Source organism: Hyposmocoma kahamanoa, unplaced genomic scaffold (genome assembly GCF_003589595.1).
Source record: "Hyposmocoma kahamanoa isolate Upper Pololo Valley unplaced genomic scaffold, ASM358959v1 86, whole genome shotgun sequence".
Taxonomy (NCBI): Eukaryota; Metazoa; Arthropoda; class Insecta; order Lepidoptera; family Cosmopterigidae; genus Hyposmocoma; species Hyposmocoma kahamanoa.
This window is the reverse complement of record NW_020654289.1, coordinates 6913908-6936038: the sequence shown is the minus strand read 5'-3', so window position 1 is coordinate 6936038 and position 22131 is coordinate 6913908. Positions and strand designations below refer to the sequence as shown.

The 22131-nt window shown below is 36.7% G+C and overlaps 1 protein-coding gene across 3 annotated transcripts in view; it reads right to left on the bottom strand.

Annotated features, from left to right (window-relative positions):
- LOC113234686 (fibrillin-2-like) overlaps positions 1–20207 on the bottom strand; it is an 87129-nt gene extending 66922 nt beyond the window's left edge. For all 3 annotated transcript variants that reach the window (XM_026470123.1, XM_026470121.1, XM_026470122.1), the window contains exons 1-2: positions 20142–20207; positions 2844–3022 (exon numbers count right to left, since the gene is read on the bottom strand). In XM_026470123.1, coding sequence (XP_026325908.1) covers positions 2844–3022; positions 20142–20144 — 182 coding nt within the window. In that variant the 5' untranslated portion in view covers positions 20145–20207. The remainder of the gene's footprint in view (positions 1–2843; positions 3023–20141) is intronic.
- Positions 20208–22131: the final 1924 nt, after the last annotated feature.

Genomic DNA, 22131 nt, shown 5'->3' with positions numbered 1-22131 from the left:
CCTATTGCAATAAAACGGCAATTTCATACTTTAACCCCTAATATTTTTATAAACTTAAATATGGAACGGCTGTAGCGACCTTGCGAAATCGGCTTATCGTCACCTGCCCTAGTGAACTCGCGCTCGCGGCGCATCGCCGACGAATTACAAGCGTGAAAATTCACGCCCACCGCATACAGCGATGGTATAATGTACAGCCACGTACAAACGTAGGAAAATTCGGTGCAGGACACACCGAGCGAAAGCTTGTTTAAGTCACCGATGAATTTCTATGACGGAGTAGAATACGCGAGTTGTGCCCGCTCGTTAGAAAAATACATGGTGTACAAAAATTATTTATTTTTCTTTAAATTAAGAACTCAGCTCACGTCGGTTACTCGATGTGGCGCCAACCATATTTTTACGCATTAGATATGAAGGTCATAATTTTTTTAGTATAATAGCACACGGGACCTTGTATCACTAATATTACCCATAACCTACCGCCTACTCCAGGTGCAGGCGCTGCCGCCCGCACCGTCACGGTGCGTTAGCGGGTGCCGCGGGCAACCGTGGAAACCACCTACATGACCTCCCACACCTGGACTGAACGGATCGTGTTACTATTGTAGTGTTTTTATGTTACCTACAATAACAGGAACCAATTCAGTATACGGCCGTTACAATTTGACATTTCGTCAAATTCTTTCGTATTGCACAAACATCTATTACTTCTCAAGAACCTCTATGATGGTGGCTATTTGTGTATTCATATAACATATTATTTTACCGCATTAATACTACTTTCTTATTATTATATTTTCATCAACACCACAATACAATGAGTACTTCCTTTGATTCCCCAAATATAAATTGAAATGTGCTCAAATGGGGAATGAGTATTTTGATATCAGATTAAGAGAAAACGGGATCTGGTATCGCACGATTCAGAGTCAGCCTCATGGTAGGAAATAATTGTTATCGCACTAAGGATGAGAACCGACCACGTCCCATTAAACAGCTTTGCTTTCTTGGTGAAAAAAAAACATGTCTCCTAATTGCGAGTTATGTGGATAATGGAAGATACATATCACTAGTTACGAGAATGTGTCCGGCTCGAGCAACGGAGGGCGGCGTTAATGAGAGACCTGCAGATTAACTGAACATCCGCAGGTGCTATAAATTGTTAACCAACTTTAAAAAAAAGGAGGAGTTTCTCAATTCGACTGTATTTTTGTAGGTATGTAACGCAACTGCCTCAGTGGCTAAACAGTTACTAAGTAATAGTACTAAGTAATCCGCATACGAAACGGGCAAAAAGATTTACTATTTGATGAATCGGCTCTCCAGCATAGCAGTCCAGACTTATAAGCAATAGTTTAGGATACGATGGAACTAACACATTTTCATTGATATACAATGTGTTTATGTGAAAGAAAATCTAAGCAAACTTTAATATAGTCATAACTAGATATCCTAGAAACACAAGGAATAAAATACAAAGACGGCCCAAATAATGCCCTAACTTGGAATTTTACAGTAGAACGAAGTTCGTATTAGCACCCAAATTATTTAATAAATTACCGAATGCTGTTAAAGAATTAAATTGTAGACAATATAAAATGAAATTACGTAATTTGTTAGTTACTCAATGCTACTACAATAATGATGATTTTTTCTACTTGATAACATAAAACGTAAAATTTAACTATTGTATGTTATATTTTTTTCTTCCTATTTTCCGGTTAAATTCCAATTGTTGTTATTTGTTTATGCTATTGTATTAATTTACCTTTAATGCATGCTACATCAAAAATGAAAAAAGAATGGTGTAAAACATTCGCATGCCAATTTTATGGCGAAATGTACGATCTAATGTAATATACTAATACCTGCAATGTTAGCTACATTTTTCATTTTTCTTGTATTCAAATTTAGTATTCGTACTAAACATTGAGCCTATATCAAATCAACTAAGGCTTTATACTTAGACATTTTAATTCTTCGTACCGGACACGGGTTCGAATGACGTATGTTAAAGGTGCATATTCATCACACGTGCTGATCTTCCGCAGTGTGCACAGTGCGAACGATGCTCCTAAGATTACGGTTAAGTAGGCTCTAATAGCATGCATCACTAGCATTCCCTTCGCCACTAGTAATAAAAAAAACATTTACAATATTCAAGAGATGTTTACAACATTACAATGTTACGCATTTGATCATTTTTTTTTTAATTTCCCTTTTTTGGCACCACGTTAAAATCGTAAGCAATTCTCTGAACCGGGTAATTTCAGAGAAAAATTTATTGAAAAAAATCAAATTTCGTAATTTGACGACTTCAGGGGCACAAAACGGTTTATAATGTAGGCTCTGGATGAGATCACGGGTTCGAACTTTTCTAAATTGCTTCTCATCTTGGTATGCTGAAAAGTAAACCAAGCTAGCGAGAGCCTAGAAATTTTTCTCTTTTGCTAGTGTCGTCATTAGGTACTCGTGTCACGTAATTTCAAGAGAAGGTAGTAACAGTAGAGCTCTTTGTGAAAGAGTTCGTGCAGGGAAGTACCTTACCTATTTCTGGCGCCAAGCAGTAATTGAAGAGTAAGGGTGCTGGTGAAATTACAGGCCCTTGGGACTTGTCAACTTACGTCTCAAGGTGAGGGGTGCAGTTCGAGTGCCCCTAGATCTTTGCGACTTAAAGCTCCGAGTAGCACTGCAACTGTTATGGACAAACGTGTCGCTTTCCACCAGGTACGTGTACAAGTCGTGACTTGTTCGTCCCGTCAGTTGGTATAATAAAAAAAAAGTTGATAGCTTGCAGAAGACATTTTGTCTTTAAGCTTGAGGAAGGGAAAAATACTGACCCGACGAAATGCGCCGGCGCACCATCATCCAAAGTGTGCGGACCGCGCTGCCAGTGGCGCGCACGCGGCGTATGCGACGCGTGCGTGTGGCCGCGCAGATCGGCAAGCGACTCGCTCACCGCCAGCGACAGCAGCGTCGCGCCTAACAACACCCACGCTGTCATCTTGGCACCATCACCCTGAAAAAATCCAACCATCAATCAAGAATCCTACAACGTCTTTAATTATAACCTCTTGAGATATCTGGTAGGAACGATAGACAAGTTTTCAGGTAGGACAAGTTACAAAAAGTTGTAATTTGTTATTAATATCTAAGTAACTTTAATTTCGTCCCTATTGTACAAGTTCTATACTTATATCAAACTCTATAAGTTTCAATGCAAGCGCATGGGTTGTGCCGTTACAACTACCTTTATGACGGTGTAAAAATATTTACGAAAAATTTATCTCCAGCAGTAATTATTCCACGCAAAGACGAAACTCGGTTATCAAATAAGTGCATTTAATGAGTTTTGCAAATATATTTTGGCACTAACGAGGTCAAACTTAAAATAGACAACCCAATTCCGAATAAGAGATAACAGATTTATAATCCAGAAGGCTATCGTGGTTATTTACTAAGCCATTATCACTAGTTTCTCGCCAGGGTATATTTTTTTTATTTCATAGCTGTTTTCTCCATGGGCACGGGTTGATGGGCGAACCATAAGAAATCCAGGTACGAGTAGTCATCAACAACGAAAAAGGCAGATAGGTCCTTAAAGCTGTCCACTGCAGCTGTTCAGTCAACCAGTAAACCATACAGCGTTAAGCAGCTCTGAGATATAACAAGAGAAAGCTTAAATAACACCTGAAACTAACGGCGAAATTTATTCCAAAACAATTAAGACAGAGTATTTTGTAAGGAAAAATCTGGGAATGTAAACTAGACAAATTAAAATATCCAAAAAAATGTTTATTTGTTTTTTATAAATCAAAGTTACAACTAGGAAATGAAACTATTTTTATGGATTTAAATCGCGTATATTTGTCAACCGTGACCATGGGACCTGTAAAGGGCCCGAAACGTCGGTTTGTTTGAAAAAACAAATATACGCGATTTAAATCCGGAAAAATAGTTTCATTTCGTATGTGTAACAATCGCGAAAATCTAAGACTCGACAAAATTACAACTTCCAACCAGTTACAAATCTTAAACATATAAAGCCCACGCGAGCCGCTTTAGCCGGTCCGGCGCAACGCGCATCATCTAGTTGTGATCTAGTTATTATATACTTATATTAATGCAATAGTTTTACTACACATAAATCTGGTAAAAATACAAAATGTGTTCAAAATTGGAATATACTATAGTCTTAATACACAGGCATGTTTAATTCAAATTTAAAATCAAATTAAAAAATTCAAAAAATTGCATACTAATAAAATTGCAGTCCTTCACAACCAATAGTTACCTCACAATTTAATGTACAAATCGACTTTTTTTTTTTAATTGCTAGAAAGGCAAAGCTCTATTAACAACTTACCACTAAAAATCGACAAATAATTATGATAGCCCTAAGATAATACGTGGTTAATTTTATTTCAAACTGCCTCGAACGGTTACCATGCTGGACTGCCACGCAGAGGTCCCGAGTTCGATTCCCGTGCCGGGAGAAATCTTTGTATGGCCTACATTTATTTATCTCGTGAGTTTGGGTGTCCATGACATCCGCGATACAGGGTTTCCCTAATGCGGAGTATGAGTGTGTGCGCGCGCGTTATTTCGATTGGTAAGAATTGGAAGTACAAGCTACTACTAAGTGTCTCATAAAAATTACAAAAGTTATTTTGCAAATTATTAGGCTATCAAAGTAAATGCCTATTACATTGCTTATTAATATTACAGACATAAAGGAGTAAACGATAAAGTGCGAAAAATACACTGAAGAAGAAGTGACATTAAGCTTTGAAAAAAGATAGTTGAAACCATTAATGAAACTATAGCACAAAAAACGGATCTTAGCTCACGTTTTTTCACAAAATTCACTTACCATGAGGAATTCCAATCACATTTTCTAATAAAAATATACAAAAGTCGTAACTACACATAAAACCACAACAACCACTCGACTGTTGCAACAATTTGACATGTCCATTAGCAGCACAAAGAGTTGACACTGATCGACATTTGAATGAATCTAAACTCAGATGTGTTATCAAACAATGAAGTAAAGAGACAATGAGGGTTAGAGTGGAAGCTCAGAGGAGATACTGGAGCTACTGGTACGAGATGCGGCGAGAGCGCGGTGTGAAGTGCGGGAAACGCGGCAGTAATCTGTGCCGAAATGATAACGACGGCCGACGACCCGCACGCAATAGTGCACGCACGATACTATAATTAGGTAAAAAGTCGTCAATGTTTCGAGATTTTGTGACGTCATAGGATGTAGGTAAGTTAGCAAATATATGGAAAGACTGAGAGAAATGACGTTAACTCTTTAAATATAATACTTAAATGAAACGAGATATCACCAAAGAAAAGATAAACAAATTTAAGTGAAATGGATAAATAAATTGAGAATTGAAGTTTCAACAGTAACACGTAGATCACTTATTTCATAAATACTGCATGGAACACATGACGTCACTATTATATCACTTAATAATGCAAAGGACTTGTATATGATTTGCCCAGGGACACGTAAAAAGACGACTACACAGACAATGTTGCATTGGCGACAAACTGTCTGAAAACAAAACACGGCTGTAGATGTGTTGCAGATGCAAAGATCACGGAAAACTCGAGATACCATAATATCACGTGTAGCAAAGTACCAAGCAAGCACCCAATCGGTATCAGGGAATAGCGAATGATTCAGAGCCGCCCACATTACTATAACCGCGGCCGAAGTGGGCTACCGGCCTATCTGGTACAATCGCTGAGATTCCTGCTGCTCGATGTCCAATAGAGAATCACTCAGTAAGTGGTCGAGTCTTGCTTAGATTTTGTTTGATATCGTTATTAATCGCAATCAACTTAAAAATTCGCACAAATTTCTTTACTCATTCAAGAAAAAGTTATGCAATTTCTGGATTCTGCTGTGTGTATACACAGAGAATACTTAACACAGTAAGTTTAGAGTTTCAAGTAGATTCTAAAGTCACTGGGCTAAATACTATTACATATTACGTAATCATTCAACTATGACGTTTAATCAAACCCTTTATTATATATAGAAACTGATACCTTGCCTTATAGGTAAATTGCTGACAAATCAAATTCGGTGACTCGAATCAAGAGATGCATTACTTGAATAATTATTAATACAAAGATCGAACACTCAGAAAAAATTCCTTCGATCCGGCCGGATTCGAACCGACGTCTTCTAGTTTACCGTGCCAGACGCTACACCAACTAAGCCACGGAGCCACGGTTGAAAAACCAAATACAAAGAGACGACGCAAGCACATAGAAAAATTCGTGAGGTCCACTGGTTCGAATCAGGCCGGATCTAAGGAATTTTTTCTCAGTGTTCGATCTTTGTATTAATAATTATAACGTATGGAGTAATTTCACAAAAAATAATTGAATATCAATTCAATAACAATTTAAAATTACTTGAATACTTGACGCGCTGAACAAAAATTTATCCATTTGACAGTCGGAACATTTTCCAAAATCAACGAAATGATGACGGAAATAAAACTAATGAAAACGCATTTAAGCTCATGCCTATAACAAGTTGTATAATTATCTGAACGAACGATGGTCCATTTCACGCTCTATCAATAACAAACGCATCTAAAATACAGTTACCATCCTTTCACATTAAACACCTATTTATCAGGCCATGGTTCAAATCGTCTGCACCTTAAAAAATCAACAAACGTACCACAAGTCCTTTAGGAATGAAATGAATGCGTTTTAATCATCTTTCAGTAAACACTTCTCTGGATCAAATCAGGAATGTAAATAGAGTTGGAAAACGGCTTTAACATTTGTAAGTCTTTTTGTAGACTACTAGCTGGCCGTTATATCGGTTGATAATTTAGGAATGTCTGTTATGATATCATCAAACAAGGCGTAGAGAAATAAATTTTCCGTCCTAGTGAGTAAATGACTTAATCGGAATAAAACTGTATAATTTTTCTGACAAAAAGGTGTGGAGAGGTACTGTTTTTCAGCAAACAGTTTTGCGTCATCTAAATTGCGCTGTAGTCTGATATGGTAGATTTTTTATATAAAGCCAAACTCAGCTATTTAATGTTTGTACTAAAAGATTTTCCTGAATATGGAAGTAATCAGATGCCTGGTTAAGAAAGTAGAAGGCTTTATTAAAAAAAGCGCCCCGCAGAATGACTTCTAATACTTTGTGGTTTCCAACTAGTAAAATGAATAGGCGTTATTTTCAGTATGCACCTACTTTGATTATTGAAATTGTGATTGCACCTAAAAGTAATTACCTAATCCAAACTTAGATTAATAGCAAACGTAATGATTATTGTGACGCAATCGAACAAAGGGGAATCGCAATGGTGCAGCCGGTGCACAAACGCAGCCATAAACCCACTTACACAAGCTTAATGAAACTAAATTACTAATTCAGTTATTGCGCATTGGATTGTTTTTAGAGTGTATTATAGTATTCGAATAAATAATTTATTTAAGGAAAAAATACGATAACTTCGTCTATACCATAGCTTTTTTTACACAGTTACATGCCTAAAGGAAATGGCGAATTCACCCAAGAACTGGCATGAAAGACGGAGGAAGGACAAAAGATGAGCTTCTAAACAGTTTCAAAAGAATGTAAAAAAAAAGATATAAATCCCAACAAAGAATAATAATCTGGATGAGCAATACTTATATATAGGAGGTGCAGTAAGTATAATCGAGATTATAGCCATCGTTTTCTATATTACTGCCGCATTCCTTTGCTATCGTACTACGCAATGCAGCGACAGGAAGATAAATCAAAAAGTTTGAAACCCACATCGCTTACGATCGAAAGACGCTTTATTCTTACATACATATTGGAGTATATATAAAACCCTAAAAATAGTTTAAAACATCTAATTTCGTAAACGCAACGACAAACAACGTTAACATTAAACGAATGTCATTTGTAAATCCTTTATTACCGTGGCATTAAATTTATTCGACATTTTTAATGTATTTTAATAAAACGAAACAATAAAATAATGTATTCGTGAAACATAAAAACATTGCTGAAGTACTAGGCGGTCATAAACGTCAATAGGACGGAGTAGAATAAAACGATGAATCAAGATGAAAGGCGGTGCGTGCAATGTCAAGTGGATATACAATAAAATTGGGTGTAGTGTCAACAAACGATATGGCCGGGGCACGCGCTCCTCATTGATCGCGTTGAGGGCCTTTAATCTGTTATGGACTCTATTGATATAAAATTCGACTGCTTGAATAAACATGATCGGATTCATTTAAAATCAGTGCAGTATACTATCATTTAGCTTCATTAAACCTAACAAGTGAGGTTTCAATAAGTATTTTTAACCCTCGATGTGAAGCAAAAAGAGAGGAGTTATAACTTTGAAGCCGTTTTGTTGTATGCATCTGTATGTCTGTATGAGGCATCCTAGCTCCCAAGCGAATGATTTTTTTTAATATTATATAAACAGCAAACAAGTATACGGCCCGCCTGATGGAAAACGGTCACCGTCGCCTTTGAACACTTGCAACACCAAGGGCGTCACGAGCGCTTTGCAAACCCTTTAGGACCCTCCTCAAACCCCATTTGAGGACTCCATGCTGTATTCCTGCGGGAATACCCTGACATGGAGTTCATTCCACAACCAAATTGTACGTGGAAGGAAACCCCTCTGAAATTGTACCGAACGAGATCGACTCGGTTCCAAAATGTGAAGATAGACTCCCTGCCGGTGGCGAGCGGTGCGATGATAGAATGTTGCTGTTGGTATCATGTTAAACAGTTCTTCAGAACATTGGCCATTGTACAGGCATTGAACAGATATAGGGAGGCAGAGTCTCTCCTCGCCGACAGTGGTTCAATATCTGTAAGCACAGGATCGTCAACAATTCTCATAGCACGCATTTGAACCGCTTTGAATTGTTATATAGCGGTTATGTTAAGGCACATTTAATCGGGACGGATCATAGCTACGTTTGATGAACATTTGCTCAGCTGTTTAAAGACCATCACCTCTTTTCCCGGTTTGCGTAGGGGTCTGTCATAAAATGAATTTTATTTACACTGATTCGATTGACTTGAAATTTGGTATACTATAAAAATCCTGATGATCACATGATATGATGCTGCAACCGGGACAGTCTGCAGATTACCCAACTCCTCAACTACATATAGCAGAACTATCATGTTTCGGCTCATTTAATTTGTTTCGAGGAGGAGTTGGCTAACAAATGGGGACTGTACTGACTTTTTGGAGTACAATGTTTTGTATTGCCGATTTTTTAACCTAAGTTTTATTGTTCATGGAATCATCTTTTTTATTTATATCATTTTTTTAAGTCTACTGGATAATATAAAGTACGTTCTTAATTGAAAATGGAAAATCAAAATATAGAGATCAGGGAAAGAATAATCAAAGCCAATTAATAAAACACGTTTTCAGTTAGTACCGCCATCCAGTTCGGTAAACGCTGAACGTAATTTGTCTAAATTAGAAAAAGGCTAATAAGGCACAATGTCCTGAAAAATTAGCTTTACTTTGTTAGAAAAGTTAAAAAAGATTTATAAATATTATTAATTAAAGTAGTTTACATAGCGTTACATACAATTATGTCAGCATTTACTTTGTTTCAGGTAATACATGTGCGTGTCTTTTTCACCAATATTTAAAAGATTTTCAAGTAAAAAATCCCCTCTGTTTTTTTATACCATCAAGTGACGGGACGAACGAGTCGCGCTCCTAATGGTAAGCTACACGCCATTGCAAAGATCTGAGGGGCACTACCACAGCGGCTGTCACCCCGAGACATAAGTTGACAAGTCCCATGTGCCTGTAATTTCACCAGCACCCTTACCCTTCAAAACCGGAACGCAGTAATGCTAACATTACTGCTTGGCGGCAAAAATAGGTAAGGTGGCAGTACCACCTTGGACGAATACTTTCACAAGTAGTTCTACTGCTACTAATCTACAAACTGAGGTTATGACAAATGTCTTAAGTAATTAAATATTCGTGTTTAATTAAATTTCGTCAAGACTCCAGTTAACTCAGATACAAATTTAATAAGACTTAAACAAAGTACAAAATAAAAATATTTAAAATTAAAATTAAATACTTAAACATGAATAAAATGAACTGAGAGTATTTCTGTGTGTATGAGAGTGTTTTTGTGTGTTAATTAAGAGCTAATTGACACAAACCATGTTTCAACTGCATCGGAGGGAGAATTAATTACTATGTAGGTATAACTGCGGACGTTGGTGTTAATTTGAATGCTTTCTTAAATACGAGGACTTTACACTGTAGTAACAGTAGAGCTCCTTATGTAGAGTTCGTCCAGGGAAGTTGATGTTACCAAGTGATGAAACAAACAAGTTGTGCACCTGGTGGTAAGAGACACGCCCGTCCATAACAGTAGCATAACCGCTAAAAGCTTTAAATCGCAAAGATCTAAATTGGAAAGATACGATAGAAAGTCCCATGCGCCTGTAACTTCACCAGCATCCTCACTTTAAAACCTGCTTCATAACCTGCTTACACTTATTTCTACCGCCAAGTAGTAATGTCAGCATTACTGCCTTGCGGTGAGAGTATAGGCACGTGATACTTGTCAACTTTATGTCTCAGGGTGATGATGATCTCATCATCATCATCATATCAGCCGGAAGACGTCCACTGCTGAACATTGGCCTCCTCCAAAGATTTCCAGACTAGTCGATCGGACGCGGCGTGCATCCATCGGTTCGTGGTCTACATTCGAGAACCTTTCTGGCCCAACGGACGTCAATTCTACGACCTATTAGCCCTGCCCACTGCCACTTCAACTTGCTAATCCTTTGAGCTATGTCAGTGCTCCTCAGACCCTTGCAATTTAAAGGTCTGAGTGGCACTGCAACTGTTGTAGGTAAGCGTGTCGCTTACCATCAGACGCAAAACTTGTACGCTCCGTCACTTGGTATAATAAAAAAGCACAACATCGAAACTGGTGTCATTATGAGGAAGATCTCTAGGACGGGATATTCATCCCATCATTTCATATTATTATCATAAAAAAAGTAATTGATTTAACATTATTGAAATTACTTAAAATGCTTTCTAAAGAAAACATAAATTTGATTTAGTCGACAAAAATCAATAGACGGTAGATCGGTACAATGAAAGGACGAACACAAGTGAACAAGTTGCAAGAATAACTTAACCACAATTTGTAGCTAATGGATTCGATTACTTCTGTCAATTCCAATGGAAGACTGACAAAATAAGCAACGAATGTTATGTGTATAATCATTATGTAAGAATTCCATGAAATATGACCCAAGCCTTACAACGTTGAACAGCTAACATCCATGAATAGTAACTTTTAATAATATGACATTTCGGTTTAGAGCAAAAGCGACAAAACTTTAGCACTATTCTCGTTTGAAAAAATTAAAACTACACACGGGACTTTTAGCAGCGATACAGTAGCGGTACAGTCGTTAATCCTCTACCTTTACACGGCAGCGATGCAAACGCAATGCAAGCGCGCGACTACATCGATACAAACGAGCGATTGCATAGCTACACTTGGGATTCATAGGCGATTGTATCGACACAATCACGGGTTTGTATTGATGCAGACGCGCGTTTGCAACGATGCAATTGCCTATAAATCGCAAGAGTAGCGGTGCATCGCTGCTAAAAGTCGCGTGTGTAACCACTCTAAGACCTCACACAACTTAAAAAAAACTGAACACCCAGATATGTAGATATACTAAACTGAACCTTATAACTAACATAATACGAAAGAGCTATCATTTAAATTAACACAATGATTAACATGAACCGACCCTCGTCTTTAGGGACCCTGCGTTATTAATCCCCGTTCCTAATTGCATACAAGAATATATCAATAATCGGTTCCTGGGCTAAGCAAATTAAAGTTTAGAGACGTGTCACGTGACTTAATTGACTATGATATGGATAGTGATAATGAAAAGTAAATGTGAATAACACTTTTATATTATGTATTTCTTTAATCATCACATATTTTCAAACATCACTAACGTATTATGCATCCATCTGAATTCTGCGCAAGCATCTTTACTAGGGAGCGAATTTTTTTTTTAAATCAATAGAAATCTTGGATGCAATAACTCACAACCAAATGTTCAATTTAGCACGTTATTTGAAGTTCATCTCTATTACCTATCTTAAAGCTTAGATCTTCATTGAGTACAACCACGATCGATTCAAGTCAAGTGCGGTATCTAATAGATTAATTATTGTTTAGACTATATCGATAGCCTTTGGAATCTAAGGCAATTAATATAAGAGAATTTGTTTAGAGAATCGCCCCGTTTATGAGATGGGTTATTTTTTAATATGCTTTTGGAGATGTATCGGTTACTTTAGATTGTTAGGTAAAAAGTAAATGGAAACCGGTTACAACGAAAGCACATTTGAAAAGTAAACATTGGGTATGAACGCGACGTAGAAACTTCTAACGTTATTCGTCATGAAACATGAAATTAACACAGTGATTAGTTTGATTTTAATTAAAGATGGTGGATTCTACAAGGTGCAATTCTAGGGCCTCATCTGTTTAGTATGTATATAAATTCAAAACGTGTAAAGTAGGTATAGCTAAACTATTACGTAATATCTCTACCGTCACTCATAATATAACTTTGGATTATTAATTAATATTTAAAACAAAATACAATTATCTAAAAACTATTTTCTAACAACAAATTAAAATCATTCTACTTTTTATTTACATAATATAATGATTACTGCTTCTCGTATCCTGATCCAGTCGAAATTTGGATAGAGTTGTAAAATATGAAGATATTCTAAGAAGTAAATAATCGTAAATCGGAGAGAAAAGTCAACGAACTGCAGTGCACCTTCTATGAGACAGCAAGGCGCCAATACTGACATTGACAGAATGATGGATGATCTGATAATCCGATAACTTGGCTGTATTCTTCCGGACCGCTCGCTAGGGAGTACTGTAAGCTTCAACGGGTTTAGATTGAGCGGTCACTCGTGTTGGAATACTTGAAAGGCGTATATTTCATTGTTAGAAAATAAATACTTGCCGTCAAAGCTCGTTTAGATAGATGAAACATAGATAAGACAGTAGCTGGCCAAAACACAATTATAGTTAATACCGATTAAGAACATGTAGAACTGCGTTGCGCTTGTTGACCTGAGTTTGATTTAGTTTTGGTCGCAATCGTTGGCATTGATAGATCGGCGAAAAACGGAAAATGTCAAGAGGGCATATGAAATAAGGGACTTCAATTCACATATTCGTAAATGACTGAGGGAAATTAGAAGCCGACAAACGGCAAGCCTAAACATAATTTACAATAGTATAAGCCAGGATAATCAAAGCTGATCCGAGCGACACAGGTCACGTGAAACCACATATCGCACGTGATAAGATCCACGAAGATTGAAAAGACATTTTGTTACATCAGCTATATGTGGACATCATGAGATTATAAATATTTGTTCAATAGTATATACTTCAACTAGATTTCACAGAAATTTAATTCGAAATGAATTTTCACATGCAAAGCTAAACAACTGAAAATGCAATTTCATACAAAATTTGCACTGAAGTTTATGGTCACTTCATCAATCACAAATTTTATAATTCCTGATTCTGCCTCAATAGAGAATAGTCTTTCGTGTTTAGATTTAATAAGACCACTGGACAACAAATACAAAAACTTTGATAACGATATTAATTTCACGAACTCGTTGATAATTATAGCATGTATCATGATCAACAAGATCCGTAATAAAATTCTGATCCACTTCAATGATAACAGACAACTGAAACTCCGCGATTCCGACACTTATCAACGATTGAAGATTGAACTATTTGAAAAACCAACATTCTCCTGAGGCTTTTTCTGAGTGTGATTAAAAGTTAAAAAGTGTCAAGCGAGCATCAATCAACATGATTAATGTACTTCATCACAAACTTACAAATGCCGATGGAACAATTCGGAAATACTATTTTCTTTGAATATGGTTCAGTAACGTTGGATGTCCGGTATGCAGTGATAACTTTGTGACGCCCGACTGGCAACAACACCTCAAACACACGGCGTGCGCGTCGAACGACGACCCCGATACTACTATTATTAGGTTAGGATATTGTGACACTAATCTGCCGGTAACTTGCCCATCATTAATGTAAACGCAAATTAATTGAAATCAAAAGAATTAGTTCCACGAGAGACAATCGAAAAACTTAATCTGAACTTAGATAAGAGCTGTTGCTTGTTATACTTAAGTATTGATAACTTGACTTGTACAACAAGATATGTAAAGAAAATAACTTAGCGTTTGGTTGTACGATATAAACAAACTACACAAAAAACCGAATTTACAGGAAGAACGTAGAAAAGGCAAGAGTAGATCATATCAATACATTGTAAATTTAAGTTAAATTTGAGTGATGGGAATAGTCCGTATAATATTATTAAATCAATATATCATCACTGAAGCCGACACATGGAATTGAAACTAAAAGATATGACGTCTGCATTGAAACTAAATACGGTGAGTAATATTAATAATATTACATTGATTTTAGATGAATTTTCATAGGGCACTTTGAGAAAATAGATCAGATATTGTCATTAAATGATTATACAAAGCTGAAGTTAAAATGGTCTAACCACACAGCGTGTAAAACGAACATTATAATTTCTCAACGAAGTTAATTGAAGTGATACTTTCCATTAGTGTTGTGACTGTCGCTTCAGCCAGTTTGCGACAATGTTGTAATATACATGTGATCGTTCGTTCTTTACAAGGTTTTTGACGATATTGTATTTGAAGTATTGTAGGAATCCACATTTTTCATTAAAGTGCGATATTTTGCATGATAAGTGGCAAATACATACTACATATAATGACACCGGTCTCTCGCCGGTGTAGGCAGAGGCTGGACCTTTACCTGCTGCGCTCCTGACACACCTCCTTCGCTTCCTCCACCCCCATCAGTCTATCCATATATGTCCGTTTATTATTAGAAGCAATAGAGCTCCTTGTGAAAGAGTTCGTCCAGGGAAGTACTGCCATCTTACCTATTTCTGCCTCCAAGCAGTAACCAACATGTTCTAATCAATTATAAATAATATTTGCCACTTTTGTTGCAAATGTTATGTTTAATTCAATAAAGTGTTGTGGTATGAAAGATGATACAGTGACCATTATAGAGAGGGAGATGCTTCCATGGATTAGTCATGTAGAAAGAATAGGTAAGTGTTGGTAGATTGACGGCACAAATTTATACAGCAAATGTGAATGGAGGCATGGGGATAGGTAGACCTCGGCGTATTTTTTTATAATACCAAGTGACGGGACGTATAAGTCGTGGGCCTGGTGGTAAGCGACACGCCTGTCCATAACAGTTGCAGTGCCACTCAGAGCTTTAAATCGCATAGATCAGAAGAGCACTGCACTGCGGCCGTCACCCTGAGACATAAGTTGACAAGACCCATATGCCTGTAATTTCACCAGTACCCCTACCCTTCAAAACCGAAACGCAGTAATGCTCACATTATTCCTTGGCGACAAAAATAAGTAAGGTAACAGTACTTCCCTGAACGAACCCTTTCATAAAGAGGTATACTGCTACTAGAATTACATTTATAATATCGTAAATGATAAATGTATACAAAAGTTTACTTACAACGAGCAACCCCTAGAATATCTTGCTCATCCTTCTCAGGGGAATCGCCTTACGAACAACTTTGCTTACCTATGAAATAAAGATTATTTGACTTTTATTTCTGTTTGGATCAAATTTGGGTAAGGATTAATTACCTGAACTACCACATGTGATACTTTTTAACGGCGCGGCAACTAAAACGGGGCAAGAAGTTATTAAAAAATATACGGAAATAGGTGAAATACAATGTGAACAGAACAGCTGATTACATCGGTTTACATTTCTACGGATTCCAAACTGATCGAGTGTAACTACAGGACTATATAATATTTGATCATTCTTTTCCATGATTAAAATAAGGCCTATTGATTGAATAGTAAATATTAATATTTCTGCAATTTATTAAGAAGACTATTATAAAAAAAGCTGAAAAGAAATGTTCAAACAAAATTCGATAATTATTGTATTTCGTAAATAGAATCCCTAATCAACGCTTACGTTGAGAATTTATTATATGTATAGTAGCAGTAGAGCTCCTTGTGAAAGAGTTCGTCTAGGGAAGTACTGCCATCTTACCTATTTCTGCCGCCAAGCAGTAATGTGAGCATTATTGTGTTCCGGTTTTGAAGGATAAAGGTGCTGGTGAAATTACAGGCACTTGGGACTTGTCAACTTATGTCTCAGGGTGTAGGGCGCAGTGGCAAAGCCCCTCAGATCTTTGCGGTTTAAAGCTCTCGAGTCGCACAGCAATTGTTATGGATAGGCGTGAGCTTAACATCAGGCGCACGACTCGTTCGTCCCGTCACTTGATGTGATAAAAAAATATATATACAAATGTAGGCGTGCGCGTGTGTGTACATAAGGCAATATGAAAACAGATCCTTATTAATGCAAATTGTTTTGAAAGACATGTAATAAGAGGTAAGTTTACTCATGCCGTATTGACAACTATAACAACTCCGGATAGAAAAATAATAATAATAATTAATCTTTTAGGCTTTGGGAAAGGCGAGAGTCTAAAATAGATATAATAATAATAATAATAATAAAAGTACGTTCAGACATAGCACCAAAAGAATATCAGCAGGAAGTAATAACACTCCATGTGTTAGCAGCTAAACAAAAGGTTGACACAGAATGACATCTGCTCGAAGATTTCAGGTCATAGGCTCGCTATTTACGTAGAAAAAACTGTACATACGCGAATTACATTGACAATTAATGAAAGAGTCGAGAGTACAATATAAATAGCCAAATTTTATTTCGTTTTTACAAGTCGGGAGGACCTCAAAGCAATTAATTAGACTTAATGAGATACGAAAGTAAACAAAGAGAAAACCTTTTAAACAAAAAAAAAAGAATCAAAATGGGCAGCAATCGGACTTCAAACTACACTTACGAACAATAATATTGTTGGCCTAATATCGCATATCATGGCATAAATTACGCTGTTAGCGCATAGAGCTTGCATTGATATGAACGAGGAAGCAACGAGTGTGTTTCAGGATCATCAAAGCCCCACTTAGCGTGATGCGAACGTAGATTGATCTGGACGCTTGAGAACTTCTGACACGGCATGCTTTCCTGGTACTCTGTTTAGCGAGATGTAATAATAAATAAATGATAAAGTTATGGTATAAAAAGAGCATAAGCCACATTGAGTGTTTGCGCACTTAAAATAAATCAAGGCGACTAATTTATGTTATTAGATAACGGAAGGAAGTACAAAGTCTTAAGCAGTAATTCAAGGAGCGTTACGTAATTGTCACAATTAGTGAAAAAGCATGCAATATTGCTTCCAGTATAAATCTTTTACTTAAAATTGCGATTAAAACTAAAAGCAATAATAATACGTATAACAATATCGCTACATGTAATTTAAAATTGGTTATGCAGGTGTTTTAAAATTGTGTTATGGGAGCGACACGCACTACATTCACGTCTTTCCGGACATTGCTCGACTACTGAAATGGGAAATTTGAAAAACGCAAATAAAAATCATTACAAGATTCGTAAAACTAAATTTTAAGATATGAGTGGGTGCGACAACCGAATATACTCGCAAATATAAACCAAAGTTAGTAAGCATGGGTTGCTGGTGGGTCGGTTAATTTGGAGACTTAAATTTCATGATAGACCTTAAAAATATGGTATGACAATTTGGTAACTATTCACGGTTGACTAGAAAGTACACAGCATCGATAAATTGGAATCAATATGGGGAGGATCTCTTTCGCCAATCACGTAGTAATATGAGAGTAAAATCTATCGAAACCTACACGACGTGGTAATTGCAGTAGAGATCTTCTATATCTTAGATCTACTGATGACCATACGTATGAATCAAGAATACTTTTATTAAATAAATTTCTAAATATAAATTTGACGTAAGAAACAATTAGTAGTCGAGGGTCATTACTTGATAAATCAACGAGCAACAAAGTAATAAACGTCCCTGATCTCTGTGACAACATGACCTACGACCGCTTCCTTCAAATGTAATATTTTACAACTAGATGACATAATAGTAATAAAACCTTATATTGTTGATTCACACATAATAGAAACAAACTTTCAATAAAGTAACAAACCTCGAACAAGACATAAATATTAAAACAATAAAAGAAAGAAGAGTTCAAGGGAGAAATAAGTATAGAACAGCGGAAGCTCTAAACATGAGCATTGTATGGCAACTATAAAAAGTCTACGCGTGGACGTGTCCCAACTTAGTAACAAGACTTTCGAAAACATACCATAAACAGTATTAAATCATCTACCTATATGCACAATCACATATGAAACATGTAAACTTTCAAGGCCGTAACAGTAATAAATTTTATTACAGTTAAAAGTAAAGGACTATTTTACGACATAGCGACAATAGTTTGTCTTTAACGACACTTGTAATGTGGTATCCATATTGTAAGTTGTGAACAAATGGCAGACAATGGTCAATTACCGATAGTTAGTAACACCGCTGAGTGCTAGACTTGTGCAGAGGTTGGGCCAATGTCGACTGGTCTATTTGTCCCTATGCTAATGTTGGAACGTTTAATATTAGCGTTTATCATTTTGTGAGTATTCAGGACGTGCTAGAGCTTTTGGACAAAGCGTAGCTCTCAATATTGTGAAATTAAAAGGTGAGAAATTCTTACGATTTATGAAAAAGCTTCTGTATGCTTCTTTCTCAATCTGACAAAACTAGAGCCCCAGTTGAAAATAATTTCCCTCACAGTTTTGAATAACCTGATTTTATACAATCAAAATGGAAAATGTGCAATTTCGCTTCCTTATTTTTCTTTTTCAACCTCTGTACACCCAATGCTGAGTGTAGGTGTCTTCTAATATACTCCAATCTTCAGATCTTGTGCCTTCCTCATCCAATTTTTAACCGTCTATTCAGCGCTTCGGCTGCTTACCTACGTTCCTGTACCCTTCTCTGGGTCTCCACACAATTTGCATTAAGTTCCAAGTTTACAAGTTTACACAAAGATAACGTTTACGTGTGTAGAGATTAAGATAAACGTGTTATAAACACTTTTGAACTTTAGCGTCTTGTTTAAAACATATCAATATGTTAAAGGCTAACTTGAAACTTCTAAAAAAGACGGAGATAGTAACGAATACTGCTCACATACTTAGAAAAGGAGAGAACTGTTAGAAAATAGTAACTTAACATGACAGTACTTTGAATCTATTCTAAAAGATGTCAATTTATTTAGCTAAGAGGATATTTTAGAACATGGCTCAATTACGCATGGGGAGAGACGAGTATATATACGCTTAAGTGACGTCCCACACGATACGAACGATTTTTAACTAGACATTGCGGATAAATAAAGAGAAAAAGGACAGAAACATCTGGAATGAACTGAAGGTATATTGAAATATTTTGATATGTGTTGTGATGGAAGAGAAGATTCCCACACAACTGAATTTAGTAGCGGACGTGATACGGGTTGCGCAAATGGCTAGCCTTCGCGGTTCCTATTTTGATAAGGGAACAGCAGCGGTTAACCCTGGCCCTATTAGTGAGGATGTGTGTTTATAATAGCTAAATTATGTTCTGATTGATAAATCACTTCATTTGCAAATTGACACACAATATTTCGGTAAATCATTAATCATCGGTCAAAAATCGCGAACGAAAAACTCGTATTAAACGCAAAGTTAGAGCAAGCAAAATTGGAGTGAATTTTTATAAATTAACATAGATAAATATGGAGAAAATTTAAGTGAATCGAAGAGTACAAAAAAAATTTTGAAAGTGAAAATAATAAGAATTTCAAATAAAACAAAATTAATAATTTAAAAAATCATGAAAAAAAATTAACATTACGTAATACGATACCTATCACTAGCTCTATGAGACAATAGGCGGCAAACACCCAGGATCCGACGAGCAATAATTACAAATTATCCTTTGTAAGTGGAACACGCATTACCATGCCACTGCCTTCCTGGTAGAGGGCACCGGAGACCGCGGGTGGTAGAGGCGCGAGCACGAAAGCGGATTTTCGGATCGTGAAGACACTTGGTTCGGACCAGTTTAGACACGGCGTGCGGAGGCTGTTAAAGGGAGGAGCGCTCCAGGCGGCGGCACGCTCCCGACTGACAGCTAAAATTGCGAGCTTTATCAATGGACAAACAGTCAAAACGGCGCGCGCGCAAGTTTACCCGACCACTTAGATCGATGGTGCTTCCGTTACGTTATTAGATGATGTTTACCTAAATGTTTGTTTATTGCGCTCGTTGAAGCGCTTGCAATGTTTACGCTGGGCTCGCGCATACTTTCCGACACCACTACTGTTGCGAACGAATCTAAGTTTGGAATGTAATTAGTTTCCGATACATTTGTTTATACTTTTATGCAACGGTTTCCTCTTCTGCTTTACGTTTACGAATTTGTTGCTAACGAAGCCATTTTTTTGATAAATCACAGAGCTTTTCTCTCTTACTCATCTCGTTCCAGTTTCTCATGATGTTTTTTTGAAATAGTAGACGCTACGTAATTGTTATTTGTCTGCCTGTTATTTATTTTATATAGCGAGAGCTATGTATTCGCATAGTTCTCGGATGATGAATAGACACGATTTGACATTTTTAAATTCTTTCATAATTATTACCCTTACTACTTTGTTTTTATTTTTTTTACTATTATATTATTTCCTGTAATTGTTTTATGGTTTATAATTTGCATATGAAATAAAACCGAAGCATTCCAAGTGAATCCATTGGTTAAAAAATAAAACGTGTTTATCGACTTTTTTTATATAAACAAGTGACGGGACGAACAAGTCGTAAGCTACATGCCTATCCATAACAGTTGCAGTGCCACTCAGAGCTTCAAATCGCGTAGATCTGAGGGGCACTGCACGTCACCCTGAGACGTAAGTTGACAAGTCCCATACGCCTGTAATTTAACCAGCACCCGTACCCTCTTTAACCGGAACGCAGTAATTCTCACATTACTGCTTGGTGGCAGAAATAGGTATAATAGGTAAATAGGTATGAAAATATATAAATAGTTTTGAAGGGTAAAGACCCTTAAAAACCGGAACACAGTACCGAACATTACTGCTTGACAGCAGAAATAGGTAAGGTGGCAGCACTTCCCTGGACGAACTCTTTAACAAGGAGCTCTACTGCTACTAAACTGAATGCACTGAATGGACTGACAATGCTAAAGAAGAAACGTAATTACCAAAGATTTAGAATAGTCGTTTTTTCCTTCGTTTATTAATATTTGAATAAAAACTATTTCTTAATACTTAAATAAAACACGAGATTAAATAAAGTAAATAATGTACTAAATATACTTAATAACAATATGTAAGAAAAAGTACGTATGTATTTTCACGTATAAGCAGCAGTAGAGTTCTTTATGATAGAGTTCGCCCAGTGAAGTACTGCGCTTAACACCAGACGCACCACTTGTTCTTCCGTCATTAGGTACATAGGGCTCACTATTAGTTACCGGAACTGGCCACTCACATAAACAATATTTAAAAAGTGATTACAACATTTAAAAATGGAACTCTTTGGCTGTAGAATACAGTTTGTTTCATCTGACTGTCACTTGTTTTTACATTATGGCGTCATTTTAGAAATTGGTTGTCTACATCACCAGGGATTTAACTCATGAAAATTTTCATAGTATGATTTTCTACGGCTTTAAGTGTAATTTAACAGCTCAGCAGAGCTTCGCTCGGCTTTAATCTGCTTTTGACGATGAAGCACCATGCAAGACGACTATTTATAGCTGTTATATCGCCCGTCCACTGCTGTGAACAACAAAAACATCGATGCTGTGCGCCGTATGATCAAAACAGACAGGCGTGTGACATGCCATGAGATTCGGGCATTTTTAGGCATAGGCATGAGTCAAATAGAATCAATACTACACAAATATTTGGATGTGAAAAAGCTGTGCTC